At 42.1% G+C, this 26959-nt stretch overlaps 1 protein-coding gene across 2 annotated transcripts in view; it reads right to left on the bottom strand.

Moving 5' to 3' along the window:
• ATP8B4 (ATPase phospholipid transporting 8B4 (putative)) overlaps positions 1-26959 on the bottom strand; it is a 393898-nt gene that overhangs the window by 64291 nt on the left and 302648 nt on the right. For both annotated transcript variants that reach the window (XM_089670310.1, XM_089670311.1), the window contains one exon: positions 21260-21448. In XM_089670310.1, coding sequence (XP_089526436.1) covers positions 21260-21448 — 189 coding nt within the window. The remainder of the gene's footprint in view (positions 1-21259; positions 21449-26959) is intronic.

The raw sequence follows: 26959 nt of genomic DNA, 5'->3' as shown, positions 1-26959 counted from the left end.
TATATTACCAAAAGTATTGGGATGCCTACCTTTACACACACATGAACTTTAATGGCATCCCAGTCTTAGTCTGTAGGGTTCATAATTGAGTTGGCCCCGCCCTTTGCAGCTATAACAGCTTTACCTCTTCTGGGAAGACTGTCCACAAGGTTTAGGAGTGTGTCTATGGGAATGTTTGACCATTCTTCCAGAAGCGCATTTGTGAGGTCGGGCACCAATGTTGGATGAGAAGGCCTGGCTCGCAGTCTCCACTATAATTCATCCTAAAGGTGTTCTGTTGTGTTGAGGTCAGGACTCTGTGCAGGCCAGTCAAATTCCTCCACCCCAAATTCGCTCATCCCTGTCTTTATGGACCTTGCTTTGTGCATTGGTGTGCAGTCATATTGGAACAGGAGGGGGCCATCCCCAAACTGTTCCCACAAAGTTCGGAGCATGAAATTGTCCAAAATGTCTTGATATGCTAATGCCTTAAGAGTTCCCTTCACTGGAACTAAGGGGCCAAGCCCAAAAATAAAAAACAAGCCCAAACCATAATTCCCCCCCCCCCCCCCACCAAACTTTACACAATGCAGTCAAGCAAGTACCGTTCTGGCAACTGCCGAATCCAGACACGTCCATAGGATTGCCAGACAGAAGAATGATTCGTCACTCCAGAAAACACGTCTCCACTGCTCTAGGGTCCAGTGGCAGCATGCTTTACACCATTGCAGCCGATGCTTTGTATTGCACTTGGTGATGTCCAGCTTGGATGCAGCTGCTCGGCCATGAAAACCCATTCCATGAAGCTCTCTACGCACTGTTGTTGTGCTAATCTGAAGGCCACATGAATTTTAGAGGTATTTATCTCTATTGCCTCTGCAGACAATCAACGACTTCTGTGAACTGTGCACTACAGCATGTGCTGACCCCGTTCTGTCCTTTTACTTGGCCTATCACTTCGTGGCTGAGTTGTTGTTGTTCCCAGTTTCCACTTTGTTATAATACCACTAACAGTTAACCAAGGAATATTTTAGTAGCAAGGAAATTTCACAGATGGACCTATTGCACAGGTTGCAACCTATCACGGTACTATGCTTGAATTCACATTTTATACAACTGTGGCCATGGAAGTGATTGGAGCACCTGAATCCAAGGATTTGGAGGGGTGTCCTTATACTTTTGGCAATATAGTGTATGTGTTACTTCAAAGGCCACAGGTTAAATAATTAATTTGGACCAATCTGGACCAAGCAAACAATTTCCTGTGCTAACAGATACCCCCGCTGGGAGCACTGTAAAAACTGTATGTCACATCAACTACATACAGTATACAGAGCTGTGTTCGAGCAGCAGGACAGGGACTTCCAGTCCAGCTCCTGAAACAAAATCAATTTAAAAAGCCATTCATAAGAAGCCTCAGATTATTGTGAATGTATACAAGACTCCCTTTGATTGGCTGAGGTGGAGAAAGCAACCTCATCCATCCTTCTCTCTACCTCAGGCACTTGGAAGAAGCTTTGTATTCATTCAAAAAATACAAAGCTACCTCTAAATGGCTAAGCATTGCTTAGTGTTACTCGATTTTGTTTTGTAAATTGAATGGGAAGTCACCATACCGCTACCAGAACAGTGTTGTATACTGTATGTAGTGATGCTAGATGCATTTATACAGCGCTCATAATGGACACGTGTGTTAGTGAAGAAAATAGTCAGTTTAGACTACCTTGGTCCAAAGGAACAATTTAAAGTCATAGTAAACCTGGTGTTAGGTTTTAAAGCTGAAGTTTAGTTAGCACCATGGAAATACCTTACTTCTAATTTTTTTTTCTTGTGTCCTGCTGGCTGCTGCTAACTGTAGAATTCTTCCCTCCATTGATACCAGATACTTCCCACAGCAGTGACTGTCCTGTGCTGTACGGGTTAAGATCAGCGACTGAGAAGCAGCAGTGCCACTCACTCTCCCCCATTCATAAAACTCTTTATTATTTCCCAGAAAGCAAAGATATCAGTGAATGAAGAAGGGGGGAGATAAATGGCAGGATACACCTCCTCCAATCACACAGCTTCTGATTCTGAGAAACAAGACCATGAGTTTTTGTTCTGCGAAGAGTGAACAACGCTGATTTTTCACAGTTGCAGCCAGTAATGGTAAACCTTGCTTTGCCAGAAGATCCTCACTGTGCAGAGTATCCAGCGCCAGCAAAGGGAAGATTTCTATGGTAAGCAGCAACCAGCAGGACATAGGAAACACTTCATTAGCAGTAAGTTATTTCACTGGTGCTGTATTTGCACAAAAATGTCTAAACACAACTTCAGCTCTAAGGGTATTAACATCTTCACTCAAAGCTTGCTGCAATCTTTATAAACATTTTGTAAAAGCTTGCCATACATGATTTTTTAGACTGTTTTCAAGCTAAGGTCTGGTTAAACTATGGCTCAGATAGGTCAAGGAGCCATCCAGCTGCACATCTCATGAGAAAATCAATGTAAATGCAAATCCACAGTAAAAACAAATACAGAAATTTCCATCACACAATTGCTTGAACGATTGCTTGTATATGGTAGTGCTAAAGAAAAACTGTGCATGTCCCAAGCTGTAAAACAGTAGGACGAAATCACACCATCCCCTGAATTTTCTCTATTTCATGCCTTACTACACAATATATTCCCACTGACTAGAGAAACATGTTTACTGGCTTCTCTAGTCTCCATGTGGATTAGCAGACACGAAAGGGGTGGAGGAAGAAATGTGATGAAGAACAGAATTCTCTATCTATTCATGGTTTTGGTTAGGAAATCTCTGAGGATAACTGAAGCTTACAGCCAATTTGTGTTTTAGGAGCTGGATTTTTTTTTCCACATAGCCCATATAAACCTTCTACATCTAAGCTAAAAGAAACTTTCTCTATATGTAATGGCCTTCCTGGCTCAGAAAGAACAATAAATCGGGATATAGGGTTATGGGGGATTAGAACTCTTTTCACTTCTAAAGACCACGAATGTTGGAAAACAAAGATTTAATTTGCTTACAGTCTAAACTTTACTGTAAATAAAATTTATTAAATGACCGTGCCAATTGTTTGCATCGTTAAATTAAAATAAATATATTATATTCGCCTGTTCTGTGCAATTGTATTGCATAAAATGGCCCCGAACCCCCTCTTTTCTGCGGTCCCCCACCAACACTGTCCGCTCCTCCTCTTCTCAGAGTTCCCCCATAGCAAGCTGCTTGCTATGGGGCCACTTGTGCAGGTGCACTCCTGATCCTTGCTGTGTGTATCCATAGACACACACCACATGGCTTCTCCCCACCCCTGCTCCCTCCTCACAGGATTTGACTGACCGTAACTGGAGCCAATGGCTTCAACTGCTCTCAGTAAAGCTTGTATATCTAGGAAGAGAACAAAGTGGGGCTGCCGGTGGGCACAGCCCTGGATCAAGGGTGGTGTCAGGTAAGTGTCTGGGGAGGAAGGGTGGGGGGAGGCACAGACAGCAGAAGGTTTTTTACTCTAATGCATTCTCTGCATTAAGATTAAAAAGAAAAACTTTTGTGAGCAACAACATATTGTATATACTCTCCATCTCTGCTTTTTAACATTGAAGAACTTCATAGAAGACCGATGGTCTCTTTCACATGGGAATTTCACAAGGTCATGTATTGCGGATTGTTAAAATATGCAATTCATTGGTCACTTCTTTACTGGGTCACATAAACCTGGAATCTGTTTGTCTCAGTTGCCACATATTAGATAAGAGCTGAAATCAGGCTTGTAGTGGGAGTGTTTGCTGATGCCGATCCTAGGCTGAGCTTACATGATGGGAGAGAGCTAAAGGCAGATGTCCTATGATGGTGATTACAAGAAGACCTTTCAGCACTGCACAACTTCCTGAGGATTCATGTTTCTGGTTTTGCTGGACTTATCCTTTTTTTTTGTTTATATTAAGACACAAGCACTTTTGCATTAGCGCTATCGGACATGTCATACTGTCCTCCTGGGACTATATTTATACATTTTTTGCATGTATATTTCTTTGGTATACAGGTGAAACTCGAAAAATTAGAATATCGTGCAAAATATCATTTATTTCAGTAATGCAACTTAAAAGGTGAAACTAATATATGAGATAGACTCATTACATGCAAAGCAAGATAGTTCAAGCTGTGATTTGTCACAATTGTGATGATTATGGCTTACAGCTCATGAAAACCCCAAATCCACAATCTCAGAAAATTAGAATATTACATGCAATCAATAAAACAAGGATTGTACATAGAACAATATCGGACCTCTGAAAAGTATAAGCATGCATATGTACTCAGTACTTGGTTTGGGCCCCTTTTGCAGCAATTACTGCCTCAATGCGTCGTGGCATGGAAGCTATTAGCCTGTGGCACTGCAGAGGTGTTATGGAAGACCAGGATGCTTCAATAGCGGCCTTCAGCTCTTCTGCATTGTTCGGTCTCATGTCTCTCATCTTTCTCTTGGCAATGCCCCATAGATTCTCTATGGGGTTCAGATCAGGCTAGTTTGCTGGCCAATCAAGCACAGTAATCCCACGGTCACTGAACCAGGTTTTGGTGCTTTTGGCAGTGTGGGCAGGTGCCAAGTCCTGCTGGAAAATGAAGGCAGCATCCCCATAAAGCTTGTCTGCGGAAGGAAGCATGAAGTGCTCCAAAATCTCCTGGTAGGCGGCTGCGCTGACCCAAGACTTAATGAAGCACAGTGGACCAACACCAGCAGATGACATGGATCCCCAAATCAACAGACTGTGGAAACTTCACACTGGACTTCAAGCATCTTTCAGTGTGTGCCTCTCCATTCTTCCTCCATACTCTGGGTCCTTGGTTTCCAGATGAGATGCAAAAGTTGCTCTCATCAGAAAAGAGGACTTTGGACCACTGAGCAACAGACCAGGTCTGTTTTTCTTTAGCCCAGGTAAGATGCTTCTGACGCTGTTTGTTGTTCAGGAGCAGCTTGACAAGAAGAATATGACATTTGAAGCCCATGTCCAGGATCCGCCTGTGTGTGGTGGCTCTTGATGCACTGACTCCAGCCTCAGTCCACTCCTTGTGAAAGTCCCCAACACTTTTGAATGGTCTTTTCCTGACAATCCTCTCCAGGCTGCGGTCATCCCTGCTGCTTGTGCACCTTTTTCTTCCACACTTTTCCCTTCCACATAACTTTCTATTAATGTGCTTTGATACAGCACTTTGGGAACATCCAACTTCTTTTGCAATTACCTTTTGAGGCTTTCCCTCCTTATGGAGGGTGTAAATGATGGTTTTCTGCACAACTGTCAGGTCAGCAGTCTTTCCCATGATTGTGATTCCTACTGAACCAGACTGAGCGACCATTTAAAGGCTCAGGAACCCTTTGCAGGTGTTATGGCTTAATTAGCTGATTAGAGTGGGACACTTTGAGCCTAGAATATTGCACTTTTTCACAATATTCTAATTTTCTGAGATTGTGGATTTGGGGTTTTCATGAGCTGTAAGCCATAATCATCACAATTATGACAAATCACGGCTTGAACTATCTTGCTTTGCATGTAATACGTCTATCTCATATATTCGTTTCACCTTTTAAGTTGCATTACTTAAATAAATGAACTTTTGCACGATATTCTAATTTTTCGAGTTTCACCTGTATGTCATTATTTGTACTGTATACTTTGGGGGTTAGCGCTGCACTGTTAAGTTTTATTGTTTGTTTTGGGCTTAGTATCTCAAGCTTATTTGGTGTTAGCATTACACCTAAGTGCAGAGGTTTCCTGTTTTATACAGTCACTTCTTATACTAAGAAAAAAAACTGATGAATACGGATTCAGTTTACTGTAATTTGCACGTACGTCTTCAGTTCAGTACACTTTACATTAATTCATGCACCTGTGTTTTTTTTTTCAGTTGTTGAAGAAACCAGTGAGAGGTGACAAAAGTGTTAACAAAAAAAATGTTTCTTGCCCAAGAATGAACATAAACAGAATAACATGCGTTAACATCTGTTTATGTCCAAGAAAATTAAAAAGGATGCAGACCTTTTCTATTTTTTTTTTTCTTCTGCGGACATAAACTGACTTGGATGTAAAAGGATAGATACATTTACATCCGCCTGCCATTGACATACATTGTGGTTCAGTCTAGATCAGGGGTGTCCAACTATTTTACTTTCCTGGGTCACATTGGAAGAAGAGGAATTGTCTTGGGCAACACATAAAATACACTAACAATAAGGACAGATGAGCAGAGAAAGTCGGGCAGATCACAAATTAACAATCACTGATATAGATAATGTACTTACTGTATCTGGGTAATAAAACTTCATTTTTTTTTGCATTATTTTTTAAAAGTAAAAGAAGGCAACATAAAACTAGTGCAATGTTTGACACTTTTTGATAAATTAATGCATCAGTATCTGGTTCAATGGATGGAGTAGCAATTCTCATTGAATTGTCAAGGTGCTCATCAGATATTTTGGTTCTAATTTTGCCCTTTGTGTGCTTTATCCTTGAAAATAGTTGCTCACAAATATAGGTGCTGCCAAAAACTGATGACATGAGTAAGGCAATGTTCTGAAGAGTGGGATTTTTTTTTTTGGGGAAGATAAAACTTAAAAAAAGTCCAGTAAAGAGACATTGTCAACATTTTTGCGTGTATTCATTGTGTGAATGCATTTTTACAAAGATTCCCCCCCAAAAATCAACCTTTTTTAAGTAAGTTTATGATTTTGTGTTAGACCGCATTCATAGCAGTTTTGGGCCGAAAGCTGGACACCCCTGGTCTAGTTCCACCTGAAAAACCGACAGACGGATCCAGACGGAATGCCTATACAAAAGTGCCCTAATATCAGTTGCTGTTTGGTACATGCATTCTTACACCTCATTGTAGTCACTTCCTCCTTCCATTGTGATGAGTAGGAAAGTCTAACGGCTTTGGTTACAGGATCAGTTCAAATATAGGGGTTTATTTACTAAAGTACCTTGTCTGCAAATGATCACAATCCTATAAATGACTGACTACTTTTAGGCAGAAAAGAGATTTACTAAAGCACTCAGTCCACAAATAGTCACAATTCGCAATTTACGAATGGTCACAAAACGTAGTGACCGTCTACATGAATTCACCTCTTAGAACCAGGTGAACAGCAGAGAGAAAGCTTTTTATTGACATGATCTCAAGAATTTTATACTTCCTATACATATGTTGAACAAGTTAAAGAATAACTGCTTTAAAAGAATTCTAAATTTGTCTGTATAAAGTGATATATTTCAAAAAATCCAAACAGGCATTGACTTCACCTAGTTAAAACATCTCAGTAGTGACACAAATGAGCATGGCCAGACCAGGAAAACTAAAGAATGTCTTCACTCTTTTGATGTGTTTTTTTTTTTTTTTGAAGTGCTATAGTAAATACCTTTGTTGGCAAGCCTGGAAGTGTCCTTGAAAAGAGTGAACCTGTTTTTCTGAAAGTGTGATTATTAAACAGGCTAACATTTATTTATATATAGATTTAATGGTATATATCAATACTGTACTTGTAACTATAGAACTGTTACTATGCAAAAACACCAACATAGATATTTCTAAGAACTTTTTAACTGCTTCCCATCCACCCTATAGCAGAAATACCGCTAATGGGCAGCACAGGTGCGCAAAATCACGTGTATATATATGTGATTTCGCATTTCCGGGTAGGGGGTGTGTGTCGCCATTCACGGCTGCCAATCACCAGGTCCCGGCTGGTAATTACTTGCCGGCGCCCGGTGATTTCTAACGATCACCGGTGGAGAGGAAGACTGTTTTTCTTTACTAACAGCCCTTCTCCCTGTCAGCTCGGGCACACTGCTCTGGATGGCTGTGCACAGCACAGCCATCCAGAGCAATGTGCTTACAGTGAAGCACCAACACACCACCTCCTAGTAAAACACTCCCTGCACACAGTTAACCCTTTGATCGCCCCTCATGTTAACCCGTTCCTGCCCAGTGCCATTAGTACAGTGTCAGTACCGCCATTTGTAAACAATTAAACCAATACACGTATTGGAATTTTTTTTTTTTAAGCAAAGACATGTAAGAGAATACATTTTGGCCTCAATTCATGACGAAATGTGATCTTTAAATTTTTTTTTCTGGACATGTTTAATAGCAAAAACTCAAATATATTATTTTCTTTTTCTGGAAATTATTGGGTTTTTTATAGCGCAAAAAATAAAAAAAAAAAATCACACAGGCGATCAAATACCACTGAAAGCTCAATTCGTGGGGAAAAAAGGACGTAAATTTAATTTGGTTGCAGCGTTGCATGACCACGCAACTGTCAGTTAAAGTAACATAGCGCCATAACGCAAAAAATGGCCTGGTCAGGAAGTGGGGTAAATCCTCAGGAGGGCAAGTGGTTAATTACCTTTGTAATTTTATTTAGCTTTGTTTTTTGCTTTACAATATTCTTTTTTTTTCACCATCATTGCAAATCTTGCCCTTTTTTCACTTGTGAATGTCAATAAGCAGCCTTGCGAATTCCACACCAACACCAATTACAGCTTCTTACAGAATGATAAGGCCCCAAATTATAAGTGGTCTTATAACAGCATGTTGTCAGTAATCCTCCATCACCAGACCTGGAACCATATGGCAGATCACAGCAACAGGCTGTTCAATTATTATTATTATTACTACGAGTTTATATAGCGCCAAAGGGTTTGCTCAGCGCTGTACAATAGGGGGGACAATACATGGCACAGTACAACAACAACAAACGTACGAGGGGTAAGAGGGCCCTACTCTTGCGAGCTTACAATCTGTTCAATGGCACTCAAACTCCTGGGTACTTCAGCAGACATCCACTGTTTGCAGCTCCACTCCCCCATGTACATTGAGCCACGTTAGGGATAAGCAAGCATTCCATAGTGCAACCGCCAGATTTAGTGTAATAAATATCATGCATCTACTCACATAAGTACAAAGATAAATTGCATGGCCTAATGTACATGGCAGAGCGAAGGTGGAAACAGTTGTCACCCTCTGAATTTTTTTTTATGGGGGGGTTGGATAATATTATGATTCTTTGTGTTGGGATACATATAGCCAAAACACTTATGAATGAGTAATACGCTCCATATTTGTATTCCATTTGAAATATATTGCTTGTTACACGAAGCATGCCTGGACCATGGACTGGTTCACACCACAGAGTTGCAACCTACAGGCATGTGACAGCACCATGGCTCAGTGGTTAGCACTGCTACCTAGCAGCACTAGGGTCTCTGGTTCAAACTCCAACCATGGCACTACCTGCATGGAGTTTGCATGTTCTGCCTGTGTGGGTTTCCTCCCACACTCCAAAGACATTTTTTTTTGGCCGTGGGGTTCCTCTTCAAATCCATGACAAACTGAAGGGGCCATGCTTTTCTGGTACATGTTAGCTATGATGTTTTCATTCTGCAGTAATTGGGGATGAGTCTCTGGTTGTTATAATGCCAGCAGGTGCCGTCTCCTAACATCCCACAGAATGTGCAGGCAATAATGCAAGTCAGTGCATTTAGGAGGTGCGTGGCCATATCCCAATGTAGGTCTATGCAGAACACATTCATCACAATCCAATTTAGTGGGCTGCACAAGAACACGCTGCACTGGGGTGAAGTATATTGGAATAGATGGTAACACTGGACATGTGTTTTGCATAACAAATATGCTTGTCAGCAATTAAGGAGAAACAGCCCTCACAAATGTGAGATTCCCTGCTCTGTAGACTGCACATGCCCAAGGACTTACAACTTGCATTTTTTTTTTTTTAGCACTGAGCATGCCCAGGGACATTTCACATTTTCTGGTGTATACTGCACAGATACATATGATTACATAGCTTGCTTTTTTCCTGTGCATGCTAATGGACTTAGATCTTTGGACTGTAGTCTGTGAATTGATGAGTCAAGGGCTAACACATTTGGAAGGAGTATTTGCCCCCTGTCATATCAAAACTGATTTTGAAAATCGTGCGACTCACAGTGAAGTTCCATGATTTCAAAATCGGGTGACCTGCCAATTTCCTTGCGATTTGCAAGACATCTGCCACAGATGTCTATGCAAATCACACGAAAGTAGTGCATGCAGAAATCGGTGCGGCTCCAAACAAGCTGGAACTGCACCAATATGACCACTCTAATAGCGGACAATAGGGTGCGACTTGGCATGCAAATCGCATGCCAAATCTCACCCTATGTGACCGGAGGCTTTGTCTGCTAATCAGGTGTAATCACTTGAGGCATTCATGAAGACAGATTGAATGCGTGTGCTAACAATACAACCTATGTTTTATAAAGGACTGCAGTAGTAGGGGTTTGCTTGGCCTGAAAGGAGGCCAGATTATTTGCTGGCATATTTTTTGTTGTATGGGCAGGGGAAAGATAATTGAGCGTAATCACCAACACCTCATGTTTGATTTGTGTGTTTGCTCTGATCGTTGTGCATTTGTCCCTCAAAATTCTGTTTTTGTGGGCATGGCTTCAATTTTGTGTGTATTTTTCTAGTCTGACCATGCATTTATGGTTTGTGAGCATCTGCAAACCATTGTTGTTACTGACAAATGTCAATTGTTCTACTTCTACAACTCCCAACTATGATATAGTTTGCTTAATCATGTAGACAGAAATGCAGCTTCCTGCTTACCATAATAAGGAATGTATGTGTGTGGTGGATTTTGCACTATGTGGTTTTGTTTTTTTTGAGAATCTTACCCCTAACAAAATTGATATGGGTAGAATGGTGAGATCTGTTGTAAAATATGTTGCCTGGCTAATATTGGCCTTATTACAATAAAATAATAATAAGCAAACAGTTTGGCCAGACTATGGGAAGAACAAATAGAATTCTAGGCTGTATCACCAGAGGGATCACCAGCAGGGGGAAGGAGGTCCCAGTTCCCCAATACAGATCTTTAGTTAGACATCACTTAAAATACTGTGTTCTGTTCTGGAGACCTCACTTACAAAGATATTGATAACATAAAACAAGTCCAGAAAAAGGCAAAAAAAAAAACAACAAAAGGTCTGAGGGCTAAAATCAGGAGAGACTTCAAGAACTTAATATGTACAGTCTTCAGGAATGAAGTGAAAGGGGGACATGACTGAAATCTTTAAATACATGAGTGTGGTGAATAGGGTTCTAGAAGGCAGTATTTTCAATATAAAGCCAAGATCAAAAACACGGTGACATGACCACGAACTAATAGGAGGAAAGCTAATCTTAGAAAGTATTATTTTACCGAAAGAGTAGTCTATGCTTAGAACAGACTTATAGAATATAGATCTATACTTAGACAAAACAATAATAAATCATCCAACTAGCAATAATAAATGATCCAACTAGCTAAAAAATCACCTGCATCTATAATTAACCCAATTTACAATTTAAATGTAAATTTTAATTTTGTTTAAAAGCGATCTACACTAAACTGTATCCATTAGATGAGGTTAAAATGAGTCTTATGTTGAAAGGGGTTGGGGGGGGGGGGTGATGGCTCCATCATCCTTGGGGATTTCAACATCCCTGTCAACCTCGACAACCCAGACACAGCCCGTCTCCTCCACCTAACCTCCTCCTTTGCACTTGCACAGTGCATACAATCCACCACCCACTCTGACGGAAATATCCTGGACCTTGTCTTCTCCAACCGCTGCGCTCCCCACAACCTCACTAACACCCCCTTCCCTCTCTCTGACCACAACCTGATCACCTTCTCTATCTCCTCGTCCTCCAACGCCTACCCCTCCAAATGTCACACTGCTACCAGCCGTAACCTCCGCAACCTTAACCCTGCCTCCCTCCACTCTGCAGCTGACCAACTCCACGACCGCATCCTCCCCCTGTCCTGCCCCGACTTGGCTTTGACCGCCTACAACAATGCGCTCTCAACAGCCCTTGACTCACTAGCGCCTTTAACCACACGCAACATCAGACCCCGACCGCTCCAGCCCTAGCAGACTGATCACACCAAAACCCTCAAACGACAAAGTCGTGCCCTAGAGCGACTATGGCGCAAAACCAAATCCCAACAAGCCTTCACCCGCTATAAATCTGCCTTCCGCACCTACACCTCCTCCCTCCATGCTGCCAAACAGGCCTACTTCTTGACCCTCATCAAGGCCCTCTCCTCCAATCCTCGCCGACTCTTCTCTGCCTTCAACTCTCTAGTCTCTCCACCCCCACCTCCACCCAGCACCTCACTCACTGCCCTTGAGATTGCCAATCACTTCAAAAACAAGATTGACACAATTCGCATGGACATTGCCGCAACTCACACGCCCTCTCAACCCGTCCCCTCTCACACAGCTACCCCCTTATCCCCCCTCCCCCTTCGTCGCTGCTCAAACTCTCTCCAACCCCCTTCACCCTCACTCAGCTACCCCCTCATCACCCCTCTCCCATGGCCCCACCACTGCTCTGACCTCCTCTTCCACCCCACCCTACATTCCTCATACTGAAGCTCCCCCCACACTCCGCACCTTTGACCTTACTACCATCGAGGAAGTCTCCAAGATCCTCTCTGATGCCCGCCTCACCACCTGCCCCCTCGACCCTATCCCCTCACAACTCCTACAACCTCCCTCCCCCTCCATCCTACGCTCCCTCACCCACATCTTCAATCTCTCCCTCTCCTCTGGCACTTTCCCCTCCCCTCTGAAACATGCACACATCACCCCCATACTTAAAAAGCCCTCCCTGGACCCCAATGACCCGAACAACCTCAGACCCATCTCCCTGCTCCCATTTACATCTAAACTCCTCGAGCGCCTAGTCTACACCCGCCTATGCTCTCACCTCAACGACAACAACCTCCTCGATCCCCTACAGTCCGGCTTCCGTCCCCTACACTCCACCGAAACTGCCTTACTCAAACTCTCCAACGACCTGCTAACCGCCAAAGCTAATGGCCACTATTCAGTGCTCCTACTCCTTGACCTCTCTGCGGCCTTCGACACAGTCGACCACCCCCTCCTCCTCAAAAAACTACACTCCCAGGGCCTCAGAGATTTTGCTCTCTCCTGGCTCTCATCCTACCTGTCACAACGCTCCTTCAGCGTTACCTATAATGCTACCACCTCCCCCTCACTCCCCCTCTCTGTTGGGGTCCCTCAAGGCTCTGTCCTCGGGCCCCTTCTCTTCTCCATCTATACCTCCTCCCTTGGCCAACTCATACACTCTCACGGCTTCAACTACCACCTCTATGCCGACAACACACAAATCCATCTCTCAACCCCCCACCTCACCCCCTTGGTCTCAGCCCGAATCACACACCTACTGAGCGACATATCAGACTGGATGTCGCTCCACTTCCTTAAATTGAACCTCTCCAAAACCGAGTTTCTTGTCTTCCCCCCAGCCCGGACACCAACCCCCATTGATTTCTCCGTCACATCCAACAACGCTACCATCAAACCCGCCCTGCAGGCCAGAGTACTGGGTGTCATTCTGGACTCCAACCTATCCTTCCAGCCCCAAGTCCAATCTTTAACAAACTCGTGCAGACTCCACCTCCGCAACATCGCCAAAATCCGCACGTTCCTAACCCCAGAAACCACTAAACAGCTCATCCACTCGATCATCATATCACGACTCGACTACTGCAACTCCCTCCTCACTGGCCTGCCTCGCCGCTGGCTATCCGCGCTTCAGTTCATCCTGAATACGGCTGCCAGACTCATTCACCTTTCCAACCGCTCTGTCTCCGCCACCCCCCTCTGCCAATCCCTCCACTGGCTTCCGATTGCGCAACGGATCAAATTCAAAATCCTAACGCTGACGTACAAAGCTGTCCACCATACTGACCCGAACTACATCACTGACCTAATATCCAAGTACCGCCCAGCACGCACACTCCGCTCCTCACAAGACCTCCTTCTCTCTAGTTCCCTTGTCTCCTCCTCCCATGCCCGCCTCCAGGACTTCTCCAGGGTGTCACCCATCCTCTGGAACTCCCTGCCCCAACCCATCAGATTATCACCTACTCTCCTCTCCTTTAGGCGCACCCTGAAAACCCATCTCTTCAGGGAAGCCTACCCCACCCCCTGCTAACTTGCCGACCTCCTCCACTCTTCCTACCACTCCATCCCCCACAGCTATCTCCTCCTGTGCCACCACCCCCTCCCTCCTAGATTGTAAGCTCGAAAGAGCAGGGCCCTCGATCCCCTCATGTTTTGCATTGTATTGGTATTGTTCTGTCACATGTTCTGTCCCCCCTTGTAATGTACAGCGCTGAGCGAACTATTGGCGCTTTATAAATACTGTATAATAATAATAATAATAATTTAAGCAACTCTCAAGAATTGCTCAGCCTACTGCAGCGTCTTGGAAACGTTCCAACAGATACAGTGGGGCAAAAAAATATTTAGTCAGCCACCAATTGTGCAAGTTCTCCCACTTAAAAAGATGAGATAGGCCTGTAATTGGCATCATAGGTAGACCTCAACTATGAAAGACAAAATGAGAAAAAAAATCCAGACAATCACATTGGCTGATTTGGAAAGAATGTATTTGCAAATTATGGTGGAAAATAAGTATTTGGTCAATATCAAAAGTTCATCTCAATACTTTGTTATATATCTTTTGTTGGCAATGACAGAGGTCAAACGTTTCCTGTAAGTCTTCACAAGGTTGGCACACACTGTTGCTGGTATGTTGGCCCATTCCTCCATGCAGATCTCCTCTAGAGCAGTGATGTTTTGGGGCTGTCGCTGGGCAACACGGACTTTCAACTCCCTCCAAAAGTTTTCTATGGGGTTGAGATCTGGAGACTGGCTAGGCCACTCCAGGACCTTGAAATGCTTCTTACGAAGCCATTCCTTCGTTGCCCGGGCGGTATGTTTGGGATCATTGTCATGTTGGAAGATCCAGCCACGTTTCATCTTCAATGCCCTTGCTGATGGAAGGAGGTTTGCACTCAAAATCTCACGATACATGGCCCCATTCATTCTGTCCTGTACATGGATCAGTCGTCCTGGTCCCTTTGCGGAGAAACAGCCCCAAAGCATGATGTTGCCACCCCCATGCTTCACAGTAGGTATGGTGTTCTTTGGATGCAACTCAGCATTCTCTCTCCTCCAAACACGACGAGTTGTGTTTCTACCAAACAGTTCTATTTTGGTTTCATCTGACCATATGACATTCTCCTAATCCTCTTCTGGATCATCCAAATGCTCTCTAGCAAACTTCAGATGGGCCCGGACGTGTACTGGCTTAAGCAGGAGGACACGTCTGGCACTGCAGGATCTGAGTCCCTGGCGGCATAGTGTGTTACTGATGGTAGCCTTTGTTACGTTGGTCCCAGCTCTCTGCAGGTCATTCACTAGGTTCCCCCGTGTGGTCCTGGGATTTTTGCTCACCGTTCTTGTGATCATTTTGACGCCACGGGGTGAGATCTTGCGTGGAGCCCCAGATCGAGAGAGATTATCAGTGGTCTTGTATGTCTTCCATTTTCTAATTATTGCTCCCACAGTTGATTTGTTCACTCCAAGCTGCTTGCCTATTGCAGATTCAGTCTTCCCACCCTGGTGCAGGTCTACAATTTTGTTTCTGGTGTCCTTCGACAGCTCTTTGTTCTTCACCATAGTGGCGTTTGGAGTGTGACTGTTTGAGGTTGTGGACAGGTGTCTTTTATACTGATAACAAGTTCAAACAGGTGCCATTGATACAGGTAATGAGTGCAGGACAGAGGAGCCTCTTAAAGAAGAATGTACAGGTCTGTGAGAGCCAGAAATCTTGCTTGTTTGTAGGTGACCAAATACTTATTTTCCACCATAATTTGCAAATAAATTCTTTCCAAATCAGCCAATGTGATTGTCTGGATTTTTTTTCTCATTTTGTCTCTCATAGTTGAGGTCTACCTATGATGCCAATTACAGGCCTCTCTCATCTTTTTAAGTGGGAGAACTTGCACAATTGGTGGCTGATTAATACGTTTTTGCCCCCACTGTATATAGAAATAAGACAGAACAACATCTTTTACAAGGTGTAAAATTCAAAAGCATTTAATACAAAATATAGCAGACCCAATGTGTTTTGGGAGTCAAGCTGCACCTTTTCCATTAGATCTGAGAAATTTTGTATATTCTGAAAAGACGTAATATGGACCAGATTGTAATACTGAGAAATAATTTACCTGTGATCTCTGCTGGAAAAAGCACCAGAGGTTTAAATTCTTAACATTGTCAGATACTAAAGTTGCTATGCAGCAGGGATCACAGAAAGGTATTTTTCAGTATTGTGAAATTCAGGTACTTACACCAATTGCATTAATAAAATAAATATAATGGTTTACATTTACAGTAATAAATACAGAGCTGCAATTTTTTTTTTTAATATCTGCTTGGCGTTTAGCTTTAAGCTAAAATTTACTATTATTTATGAATCGTTTTTGTGCTAACATGATTCTTTTTATCATCTGTACATACAAAAATAATCAGATAACACTAACAGAGAAAAGACCAGACAAACACAGAAAACAAAAAAGGGAGATTGAGACAGGAGTTTAAGAGGAGCCAAAGGGGAGAATATGAGGGAAAGAACATGGGACTTGTCCAAAAAGAGGTAGACAGTGCTAGGAGAAACAAAACTGAAAAAATGTGGAGACAGAAATCAAAGCGAAGAATACGCATTTTCTAAATATAACTATTTTATTTGAGGGAAGATCTGATTTTGATCAGCTTGGAATTTGTATCTATCAGAACAAAGCAGCTAGCTCTTGTCTACTGAGATCAAAAATGTCCAAAGAAATCAGAGCAATTTGTCTCTGCTAGTTTAATAGAGAATTCCACTTTTGTTAAATTATTGAAATGGAATATGTACATAATTTCACACTTTTTTAAAGGAAACCATACAAAGCCAAGCCAAAGGTTCTCTGTAATGTCGCCCTTCCCAGCAGCATATACTCACTTTTCCATCACTAACCCACCAGTTTGTTCAGGCATCGGATGCCAGATACCTAACGCACGTCAAGGCAAAATGATCAAAAACATATTTTGTACTTCCCTGCAATACATATATTTGCTTTAAACACACTGGAAGTACAGAAAAACTGATGATGTGCCAGCAATATAGTGTGTTTTTTGTAAAAAACCTTAATTGTACCAGTACGCATTTTTATAATGTGCATTGTTCGGTGAGTATGCTTTGTCAGCAGAGATGGAGGGGGTCACCCTCCTTTGACAAATTCACAGGAGCTGTGCGGAAATGACTTTACATAGCATAAAACTATCACAAAGATCCATCTGCTTGTTACAAATGGTAAATATTAAATATTAATATGCATTAAAAATTATTTTAAAAAGTTATAGTTTTAGTACTAAACATAATAAAAAAAAGCCCTTGAGAACACAAGTATATATCTTTTCACAAACATTTCATAAAAGTATTCCTAACCACTTATCAACATATTTACAAAAGCTAAAAAGATTTAAAAATATATTAAAACACTTCCCCTATAACAGGGGTCTCCAAACTTTCTAAACAGAGGACTAGATTACTGTCCTTCAGGATTTTGGGAGGCCAGACTGTGGCCAGTGGGAGTAGAATTCTCATCATTGGTCAGTGGGAGGAATAGTTCCCAATAATTGGTGTCAGTTGGAGGAATAGTGTCCCAAGGGTCAGATAAAAAGGCAAGCAAACGCCGCAGTTTGGAAACCACTGCTCTATACTATCAGTCCTGTCTCGCTGTGCTCTACTATGGTGTCTCAGAGTTGCTCAGTACTGCTGAAAATGAAACATTTTATGATTTTTACAATTTACCTAGGTTTTCATTTGATAAAAGAAAAAAAAAAAAAGAGTGCACAGTAAACAAGTAAAGTTAGAAAGTGTACGTCTTGTTGATCCTGATCAATATATATAAGCCAATCTGGAGTTTACTTAATCCAGAAGGACATATGATCTAGTGTTTGGGGTGTGGTGGGAGTCAGCAGGTCCCACACAGATCAATGACAGAACACATGGCTGAAAAGGCTGGCTTGAATGTAGTGCATCATTGCAGTATGCCAAATTATGATGACATTTCTCTGACAAAATAAGCATTTTCCAGAGATTCAGGGTGCGTACTGATGGCAACTGGAAACATTGCAGTGCTGCCCTAACTCTTCTTGTAGCAGCAGACATATAGCAATGACCAATGGATATTATGAAAGAAAAAATAACTTGATCCAGTTACCCCATGAACAAGCAAATGCAAAAAAGTAAAAGCTTAAAATAAAATTAATACACTGTATATTAACACCTCCACTACCAAATCAACCCCCTATTCACACAATAATGGTAAATTGGTGGCCTCTCTGGAAGGTTCTGATGATTTTGTGTGAGCACTGAATGATTGTCAAAAGACAAATTACTTCTAGAACGCACCCCCATATATATGGCTTCTCTGTTAAAAATAGATCCCACAATATAAACCTTTTCGCGGACGATGTAGTTCTGTTCTTAACCAACCCCTCTGTATCCTTAGGGAACGCTCATTCCACTCTTATAACTTTTGGCCAGGTGTCCTACTATAAGGTTAATTTTAAAAAATCAGTAATTCTAGAACAGAATCTTTCATCACAGATGAAAAACAACTTAAGAGTACATACCCCTAATTCTGGAGCGATTTGGATATCTCATATTTGGGCCTACAACTCGCATCAGACTCCGCACACTTGGCAGACGTTAATTATTCTGCATTAATAAAAAAATTTACCAAATAAACTGATCGACTGACCAAAGTGGAACTCTCATGGTCAGGACAATTAGCTGCCTTTAAAATGATTCTCCTACCCCAAATTATATAAATTTTCCGCACACTTCTCCTTCCCTTCAAACGTAATCATCTACAATCTCTACGATCTATATTAAAAAAATGTATCTGGCAAGGTAAGCCTCCTAGACGAGCACAGAAATATCTAAATAAATATAGAAAAGCAGGTGGCATGGGATGGATAGATATATATGATTATTTTCAATCTTCGCAACTTTCACAACTGAAACACTGGTTTAATACATCTTCTGAATCATTGTGGAAAGAAGTTCAGGTCTCCTTATGCCCCGTAACTGACATCAAATCTCTTCTACTAATTGATTCTTGGTGCCCATACCCAATCCAGTCCTTTCCCCTACCAACACAGGCCTCTATCTTAGCCTGGAGAGATCTCTGTAAGATTTCCTATTCCTCTTCTATATCGACATCTATCCCCATCTCTATATCCATTCTATCAAACTTGATACCCAATATCTCTCTTGTAGGGTAGCAGGATAAAAGTATCCAGACTATCTCTACACCAACAAAGTACATAAAACGTTTGATGTATTATCCAAAGAATTTAACCTTACCCCAATGGACCTGTATCAATACCTTCAAATAAGACATTTTTTAAAAACTCTTCCTAGACAGGAAATATTTCTCCCATTAGTGGCTTGGAAATACTTTTCTGCTCAAACACCTCAAACCAAAGGAATTTCCACAGTCTATAATCTTTTCCAAGATAAAACCAAATTTGTTAAGACCTCCCCCTACATAAAATGGGAGATAGACCTGGGCAAATCCTACTCGGTTGACCAATGGCGACATGCTTTTACACTACTCTATAAAGCTTCCAACTGTGTGAATCATTGGGAACAATCACAATAAATTGCCCTACGTTGGTACCTTACCCTGTTTAGAATGTCCAAATTCATTAAATCAGCTTTCCCTATGTGTTGGAGGGGCTGTGATGAGGTGGGGCATCTTATACACATTTTCTGGTCATGTAAAACTTTAACCAGTTTTTGGAATTCTGTTTTCCGATTTATTTCTCGCTTAATGGGCATCATCACATCTCCTGAACCGGGCCTTGCAATCTTAAACTTGGGGATTGATAAATTCCCTATGTTCTGTCGCTCAGTGGTGATCCACATTCTACTAGCAGCTAGATTACTCATAGTTAAAAACTGAAAATCTAACTTCTCCCCGAACCTTTACAGTGTATTAGAGATTATACGTACAAACTATCTTTATGAATCTTTGCTTGCTAACAAACGGGTACCAGAATTTTAATCGAACGCCAATGGAAGATCTGGAATGACTACTCCTAAGTCTATTGTTGGTGTCAGGAAGATGCTTGCCATAGTGCACAGCGGCACAAGTGTGCGAGGGCCCGTTCTGCTGCACATAGTTGTGTGCATTTGAGTTCACAGCCTGTTGCTAATGTTGGTGCCAATCAGACTATTTAAATCCAGCAGCACTATTAGCCTGTGCTGTCTGATCTGCAGCTCCCCCGCCTGTATTCCTGTTCCTGTGAGTGATTACCTGTGATTGACCCCAGCTTGTTTCTTGGACTCCGCCTCTGCCTTCTGACTCTGCTTGATCTACTTCCACCATCACTGACCCTGGCTTGTGACCTGACTATTCTGCCTACCGTTCATGCCTGACCTGCCTATCTGTTACCAACCCAGCTTGTCTGACCCTTCATACAGTCTGCTACCAGCCTGCTTCATTGCCTGCCTGCTCTGCTACCAGCCTGCTCTGCTACCAGTCAGCCTGCTGTGACGTCTGTCTGCTGCCTGCCTGCCTGCTCTGCTGCCAGCCGGTTCAGCCATCCCATCTGCCAGCGTAGTGCCAGCAATTCCCGCACAGACTACAGGACTGACCAGGCACTCATACCCCACCATGTTCTTGTAGTTGCTGTTCCACCTTCAGTGGCCCTCGAACCGGAGCTGTATGAGAGGCCTTGCTCCGCCGTCAGGCTCACAAGTAAGGTACGTGACAGTTGGATTGAACCCTACATAATTCACATATAGATGTATTACCTATATTGAATTTAAATATACCAAGTACCTACGCCAGACCTTTGCACAATTGATTATGTAATTGTTCTCCCTTTCTCTATTTGTACTGTTTATTATGTTAGTACACTCTACTCATGGAATACGCTTATTCGTGTAAAATATTGTATTCATGAACATATGGCTGAACAGTTGTAAGATTGTTAGGAAGTTGAAACTGTGTATTCCTAGTATTATTGTTTTATTATTTTTTTCTTATACCCTATATACAATCTTGGTATTTCTTTGCGATAGTACGAACTATCTCTGTATTGTATATTCTGTGAAAATAATAAAAATTTTGTATGAAAAAAAAAAGAAACTTACTTCAAATGTAGTCCAAGCCTATGTAAATTTTGACTATGTTTAAGTTAAGGCTTGAACTATTTCCAGACAAGCAAAGAGGAGACCAGCAAGAAGGCACAGGAAGACACATTATGAAAAGAAACATGCAAATAAAAAATATCTTACCTATGACAGACATTCTTTTCCTGACATTGTTAAAATCTAAAATTGCTAACAGTTGATATGTTACAATTCTCCCCATTTCTTGCACAGTAATGGTCTCAGGTGTTCGGGACTTGAATATGAATCCAAAGTTTCGAGCAGCGGTAACCAATGCACCTTCATCCGGTGATTGCACTTGGTAATTCAGTTCCCCTGTATCATTATAGGGAAAAAAACATATGTTCATATTAAAAGAATTAGACATTTTTACCTCGTATAGGTGAAATATTCTGATTCGTAATTCTGAAATATATATGTTTATAATCATTTTACGTTTATTATTTTAATATTATTTAGGATGATTTTAGAAGCACCACATATTTTCTCAGGCAATAACAAGAACTATGACATCTGCAGTATTAAAATATAAATTGGAAACAAATAGTAATAAAAATAATCAATTGTATTTTATCTGCAAAACTGTTTACAGTAAACAAAAAATAAACGTTCTGCCTTATTAGTTTATTGCTTAAAATAAATAAAATATTGAATTTCAAATAACCACAGTAGCAGAGCAAGCCTGATTTTATATATTACCTACAAAATTACAATACTGTTGGTGTTATATAAATTCAGTAAACCAATAATAATAATAAAAATAATAATGAAACAGAAAATGAAATAGCGGTTAATCAAAAAAATGGAAAACATCCTTTTTTGGTCACATAAATTCCAGTTAGAAAGGTCAGGAGGAAGATGTGTGGGACCCATCTGTAAACATACACACCATGAGCAATTCTTCTGGAATCAGGTCTGAGTCATAGCAATCCTGAAAATTCCAGTATTGCAAACACGTGTCCAATCTAAAACCCAAGACGTAGCAAAATTATAAATACTGGGGAGTGCGTCTTTCAATAAGTCTTCTATAATGTGCAACTCAGAGAAGTCACCAGCAAGTGAAATTCAACATTTAGGTTAACTCCTTCAACTAAAAGAGATCTTTCATTAGGCAATACTTAAACTTGAAATGAATCTTCCAGGAATAAAGACCATTTTACCATGTTGAGATTAAGTCCTATTTACTTTTTTTCCGTTATTTAGCTGAAATCTCAGGTTACCTAGATTTGTTAGGATAGTGTAAAACTGAGGATTTCCACCTGGTTCCTGGAATGGAGGTCAGCAGTCTATGGAAAAATCTGGTGCTATGCTACTCCTAAACATAAGTGGAATTTAAGTTGTATAAAAAATTACTGGACAACATTGTTCTGTACTATTTTTTTAAGCCTATAGCAATATTTAGCTTACATTTTGAATGGTCTGAATGGCAGACTGACAACTCATGGGGACCTGGACAATAGGAGATCATGGGGCTCCCAGGTTTAAAGATGGCCACTGCATGGTAGCCATCTTTATTATGCAACATTAATGTTGCAGGCCCGCGCACAGAGGCAATGAGCTCAGCGACATGCAGAGTGTTAAAGCTGGCAACCCAATAAACATACCAGAAGATTCTCATGGACAGTACCGCTTTAACAGCATCATGGGCCCCTGGGCAAAGTAATGCATTGCGGCCCCTACCAGGGAGATGGTGACCTGCAGCACTTGGTGGGTTTGGCTAAGTTATGCCACATATTGAGCATGGCTTTTTAGTCTGATTGGAAATTTTAGTCTGACTTTTTTTAATACAAATGTTTAATTTTTTTTACATTTTGAATTTTTTATTTTTATTTTAATGCAATCATTTTTTTACATTTTTTCACATTAGTGAGATAATAGGGGTCTAAATAGACCTAAATCTCACTTATGAGAGGACACATTCCCCAGTCCCTTTCTCTGTAGCCTCAGCTGCACTGCAGATATATGAACAGGGGACAGAGGCTCCTGTTCAGTTATGCATGAATACAATGAGTGATCAGAACAGATCACTCACTGTGTTCACTAAGAAAAGGGCGGGTAAATTACATTTACAGGCTTCTTCCCGTTCTCTGCTGAACTGTGTGTGGATAGAGTGGGTGATCAGTGCAGCCGGTAGGGAAAATAACTGAAACCAATCTTTTGTGGCTCTCACTGCAGCAACTGGAGTAGGAGATGGTGCTGGCCTTCAGTGAGAGCCACAAAAGATAGGTTTCAGTTATTTCCCCCACTGGCTGCACTGATCACCCGCTCTATCCACACACCATCCCCACTGTTGGGGCCCTAATGCACCTGGGGGCCTGTGCAAGAAGATGGCTCTGTTTATGGGGTCCACTAATAGCCCCGGGCCCTTGGCCAGAGCCCAAGTGTCCGAATGGTCAGTCCTCTCCTAGTCTGGAGTTGTAAGTGGAGTACCTCAGGGCTCTGTCCTTGAACCAATTCCGTTTAATTTGTTCATAAATGATACTGAGGTTGGTATAAATAGTTCACTGTCAGTGTTTGCTGATAATACAAAGATAAGCAGGGTAATAATGTCACAGTAGGATATAGAAACTTTACAAGAAAACCTCAATAAAATAAAGGGGTGGGCAACTACATGGCAAATGAGTTTTAACACTGAAAAATTTAAAGTAATGCACTTGGAGGCTAAAAACATGACTACAAGTTACTCACTGGGGGGGAAAACCTCTGAGGGAATTGAAGATGGAAAATAATCTGGGGGTCCTAGCAGATCAAAGGCTCAGCAATAGCATGCAATGCCAAGTTGCAGCAAGGAAGGCCAGTAGACTATTAGCATGCATTAAAAGGGTAATAACTCCCAACCTGACCATCTGTACCGCTTAACTCATACTAGCTCTGTTGATACAAAGATGCAAGAAAATAGCTTTAAATTTCTTACTCACTGGTATAGAGTCCCCTCTAAATTGGCTATGATTTACCCCTCCCTGTCTGGCGTATGCTGGAGAGATGATGGTCACAATGGTACCTTTCTCCATATTTGGTGGGAGTGTCCTAAGTTATGTCCCTTTTGGCAAGACATTAGAAATCAAATTAAGTTGATCCTTGACATCGATGTTCCTGACTCCCCCTGCCGTTCCTACTTCATGTGCCCTCCATTCCTCTTAGCCACTATAGGAAAAGTATTTTAACACATCTATTGAACGCAGCACGACGTTTAATCCCTATGTACTGGAAAAAGTCCCAGTTCAAGCTGAATGGATCAAACTGGTGAATAATGTAATGGGGGCAGAGGAATGGATGGCCACATGCAAGGATCTATATTGCAAGTTTTACACAATCTGGGCTACGAGGGTCCATAACACTTCAAGGGCCTCAGGGACTTTGCAACCCCTTTCACCAGGGCTCTCCGAACCTTAAATGGTGAAGGTGTCCTACTACAGCCTCTTACTTCCAGGCCTTTTTTTATGTACTCTATATGGTATTTGAACTCACACCTTTTTAAGCTGATGTCTTGGTCAGACTTGCTGTCTATGCCTACCATGCAGAGTCATTACACAAACAGAGTGACTGTTTACTTTTGTATTGTTTGTTCTTTTATTGAATTGAATGTGTCCTAAGCGGGTGCCGTACACTCGTCTATTCCTGGCAGTGAGTCGTGCGTTCCCTGCTTAGGAATTGGGGGACCTAAGTCCCCCAATTCCTCTTCAGACTTCCTGCCTGTGGGTAACATCTGCCTCCTATAGAGGCCTATGTTTTCATTTGTGGATATTCTTACTCTGACGCTCCTATTTAGCTCATTGTTAGTTAAAAAAAAGGGTAATAACTCAAGAGATAAAACTATAATTCTACCATTTTACAAAAGCCTGGTTCAGCGAAATCTTGAGTATGCTATCCAATTCTGGTAACCAGTCCTCAGGAGGGATGTGCTGGAACTGGATAGAGTCCAGAGAAGGGGAACAAAGCCAATAAGGGGCCTAGAGGACCTCAGTTAACACAAAATGACTACAAACTTTAACCTTGCTCTCCCTGGAGAAGAGATGGTTAAGAGGAGATATGATTTCAATAAACAAATACAGTATCTAAATGGTGATTCTAGCACAGAGGGAAAACCTTTTAGCAGGGTAACTCAAGCAGCAGGAAGATACAACAAGAAACTCTACTGCGTGCTGGACAGACTGCAAGCAAACACCCTGGGAAACATCTCCTACAAGTCTGAGTCCCACTCCGTGTACCTTTTAATATGTCCCCTCTACTCCTCCTTTTCATATTACTATCCGGCGTTCCCAAAATCTCATTTCTTTACCCCTCTACTCCACCCCAAAACTTGTACATCTATCCTTCACTGCTACCATCTCCCTACTACTGCTCTCATCAGCTCCTGCTGATACTTTACTCTCCTGCTGATCCAAACACCAGGACTGGAAGGTATGTACACTCGTGTACATCCCACTCCCATGTTATTTTCATCACCCTTCTTCTTCTCCTAACCTCTGGAGATATCTCCCCAAACCCTGGTCCTCCAGTATCTCACCACCACACCAGGCATCCTCTTTCTTCCGGGAATAGCCGCAATCCCCTCAATTTAATATCAGTCCTCATGCTCCCAAAAACCACCTTCCCTTTTTCATGTGCGCTCTGGAATGCCCGCTCTGTCTGTAATAAGCTCACCTCTGTCCATGACCTTTTTGTCTCCCGCTCCCTTAACCTACTAGCAATTACAGAAACCTGGCTTCAAGCAGCAGATTCTTCTTCTACCGCAGCATTTCCTATGGAGGCCTTCTCTGGACCCACTCAATCAGACCCAGTGGTCGGAAAGGTGGTGGAGTTGGTTTGCTTCTATCCCCACTGAGCACCTTTCAAGTCCTCCCTAACCCTCCCTCTCAATCCTTCTCTTCTTTCGAGACTCACTGCGTTCAGCTGTTTTCTCCCATTTCTCTGAGGATTGCAGTGATCTATCAGCCTCCTGGACCGGTGTGTCCCGCTTTCTTGATGATTTCTCTGCCTGGCTACCCTACTTTCTCTCCTCTGAACTACCCACTATCATTCTTGGAGATTTTAACATCCCTATTAATGTGAACAACTCGGCTACATCCCAACTCTTCAACATAATCTCATCTTTTGCATTAGCACAATGTATACAGTCCTCCACTCACTCTGATGGGAATACATTAGACCTTGTTTTCTCCCATCTTTGCACTCCCTACAACCTCACACACACCCCCTTTCCTCTCTCTGATCACAATCCAATCACTTTCACAGTGTCCTCATCTTCAGACACCTAACCCTCCAAGCAGCAAACAGTTACCCACAGAAACCTTCACAACTTGAACCCTGCTCCTTTCCACTCTGCAACTGACCGCCTCTATGACAGAATCTCTCCCCATGTCCTGCCCTGACCTGGCCACTTCTGTCTACAACAGTTCGTTTTCATCCACATTAGACTCACTTGCTCCTCTAACAACACGAAGCATCAGGCCCCGACCATTACAACCTTGGAAGACTGACCACACCAGAAATCTTAAACGACATAGTCGTGCGCTGGAGCGATTGTGGTGTAAAACCAAATCTCAACAAGCATTCACCCTATATAAATCTGCTTTCTTAACATACAATTCCTCCCTTCATGCTGCCAAACAAGCCTACTTTGTCACTCTTATTAATACCTTCTCATCCAGTCCTCGTCTCTTCTCTACTTTTAACTCTCTACTTTCTCCACCTCCACCCAGTACCTCACTCACTGCTCACGAGATTGCAAATTATTTCAAAAACAAGACTGACGCAATTCGTAGGGGCATTGCCACTGCACAGACATCCATCCCACTTAGCATACCTTATACTAAACCTCACTCA

Source organism: Staurois parvus, unplaced genomic scaffold (genome assembly GCF_062004578.1).
Source record: "Staurois parvus isolate SC_StPar_1 unplaced genomic scaffold, SC_StPar_1.0 ptg000089l, whole genome shotgun sequence".
NCBI lineage: Eukaryota > Metazoa > Chordata > Amphibia > Anura > Ranidae > Staurois > Staurois parvus.
This window is presented reverse-complemented; position numbering and strand designations above follow the sequence as displayed.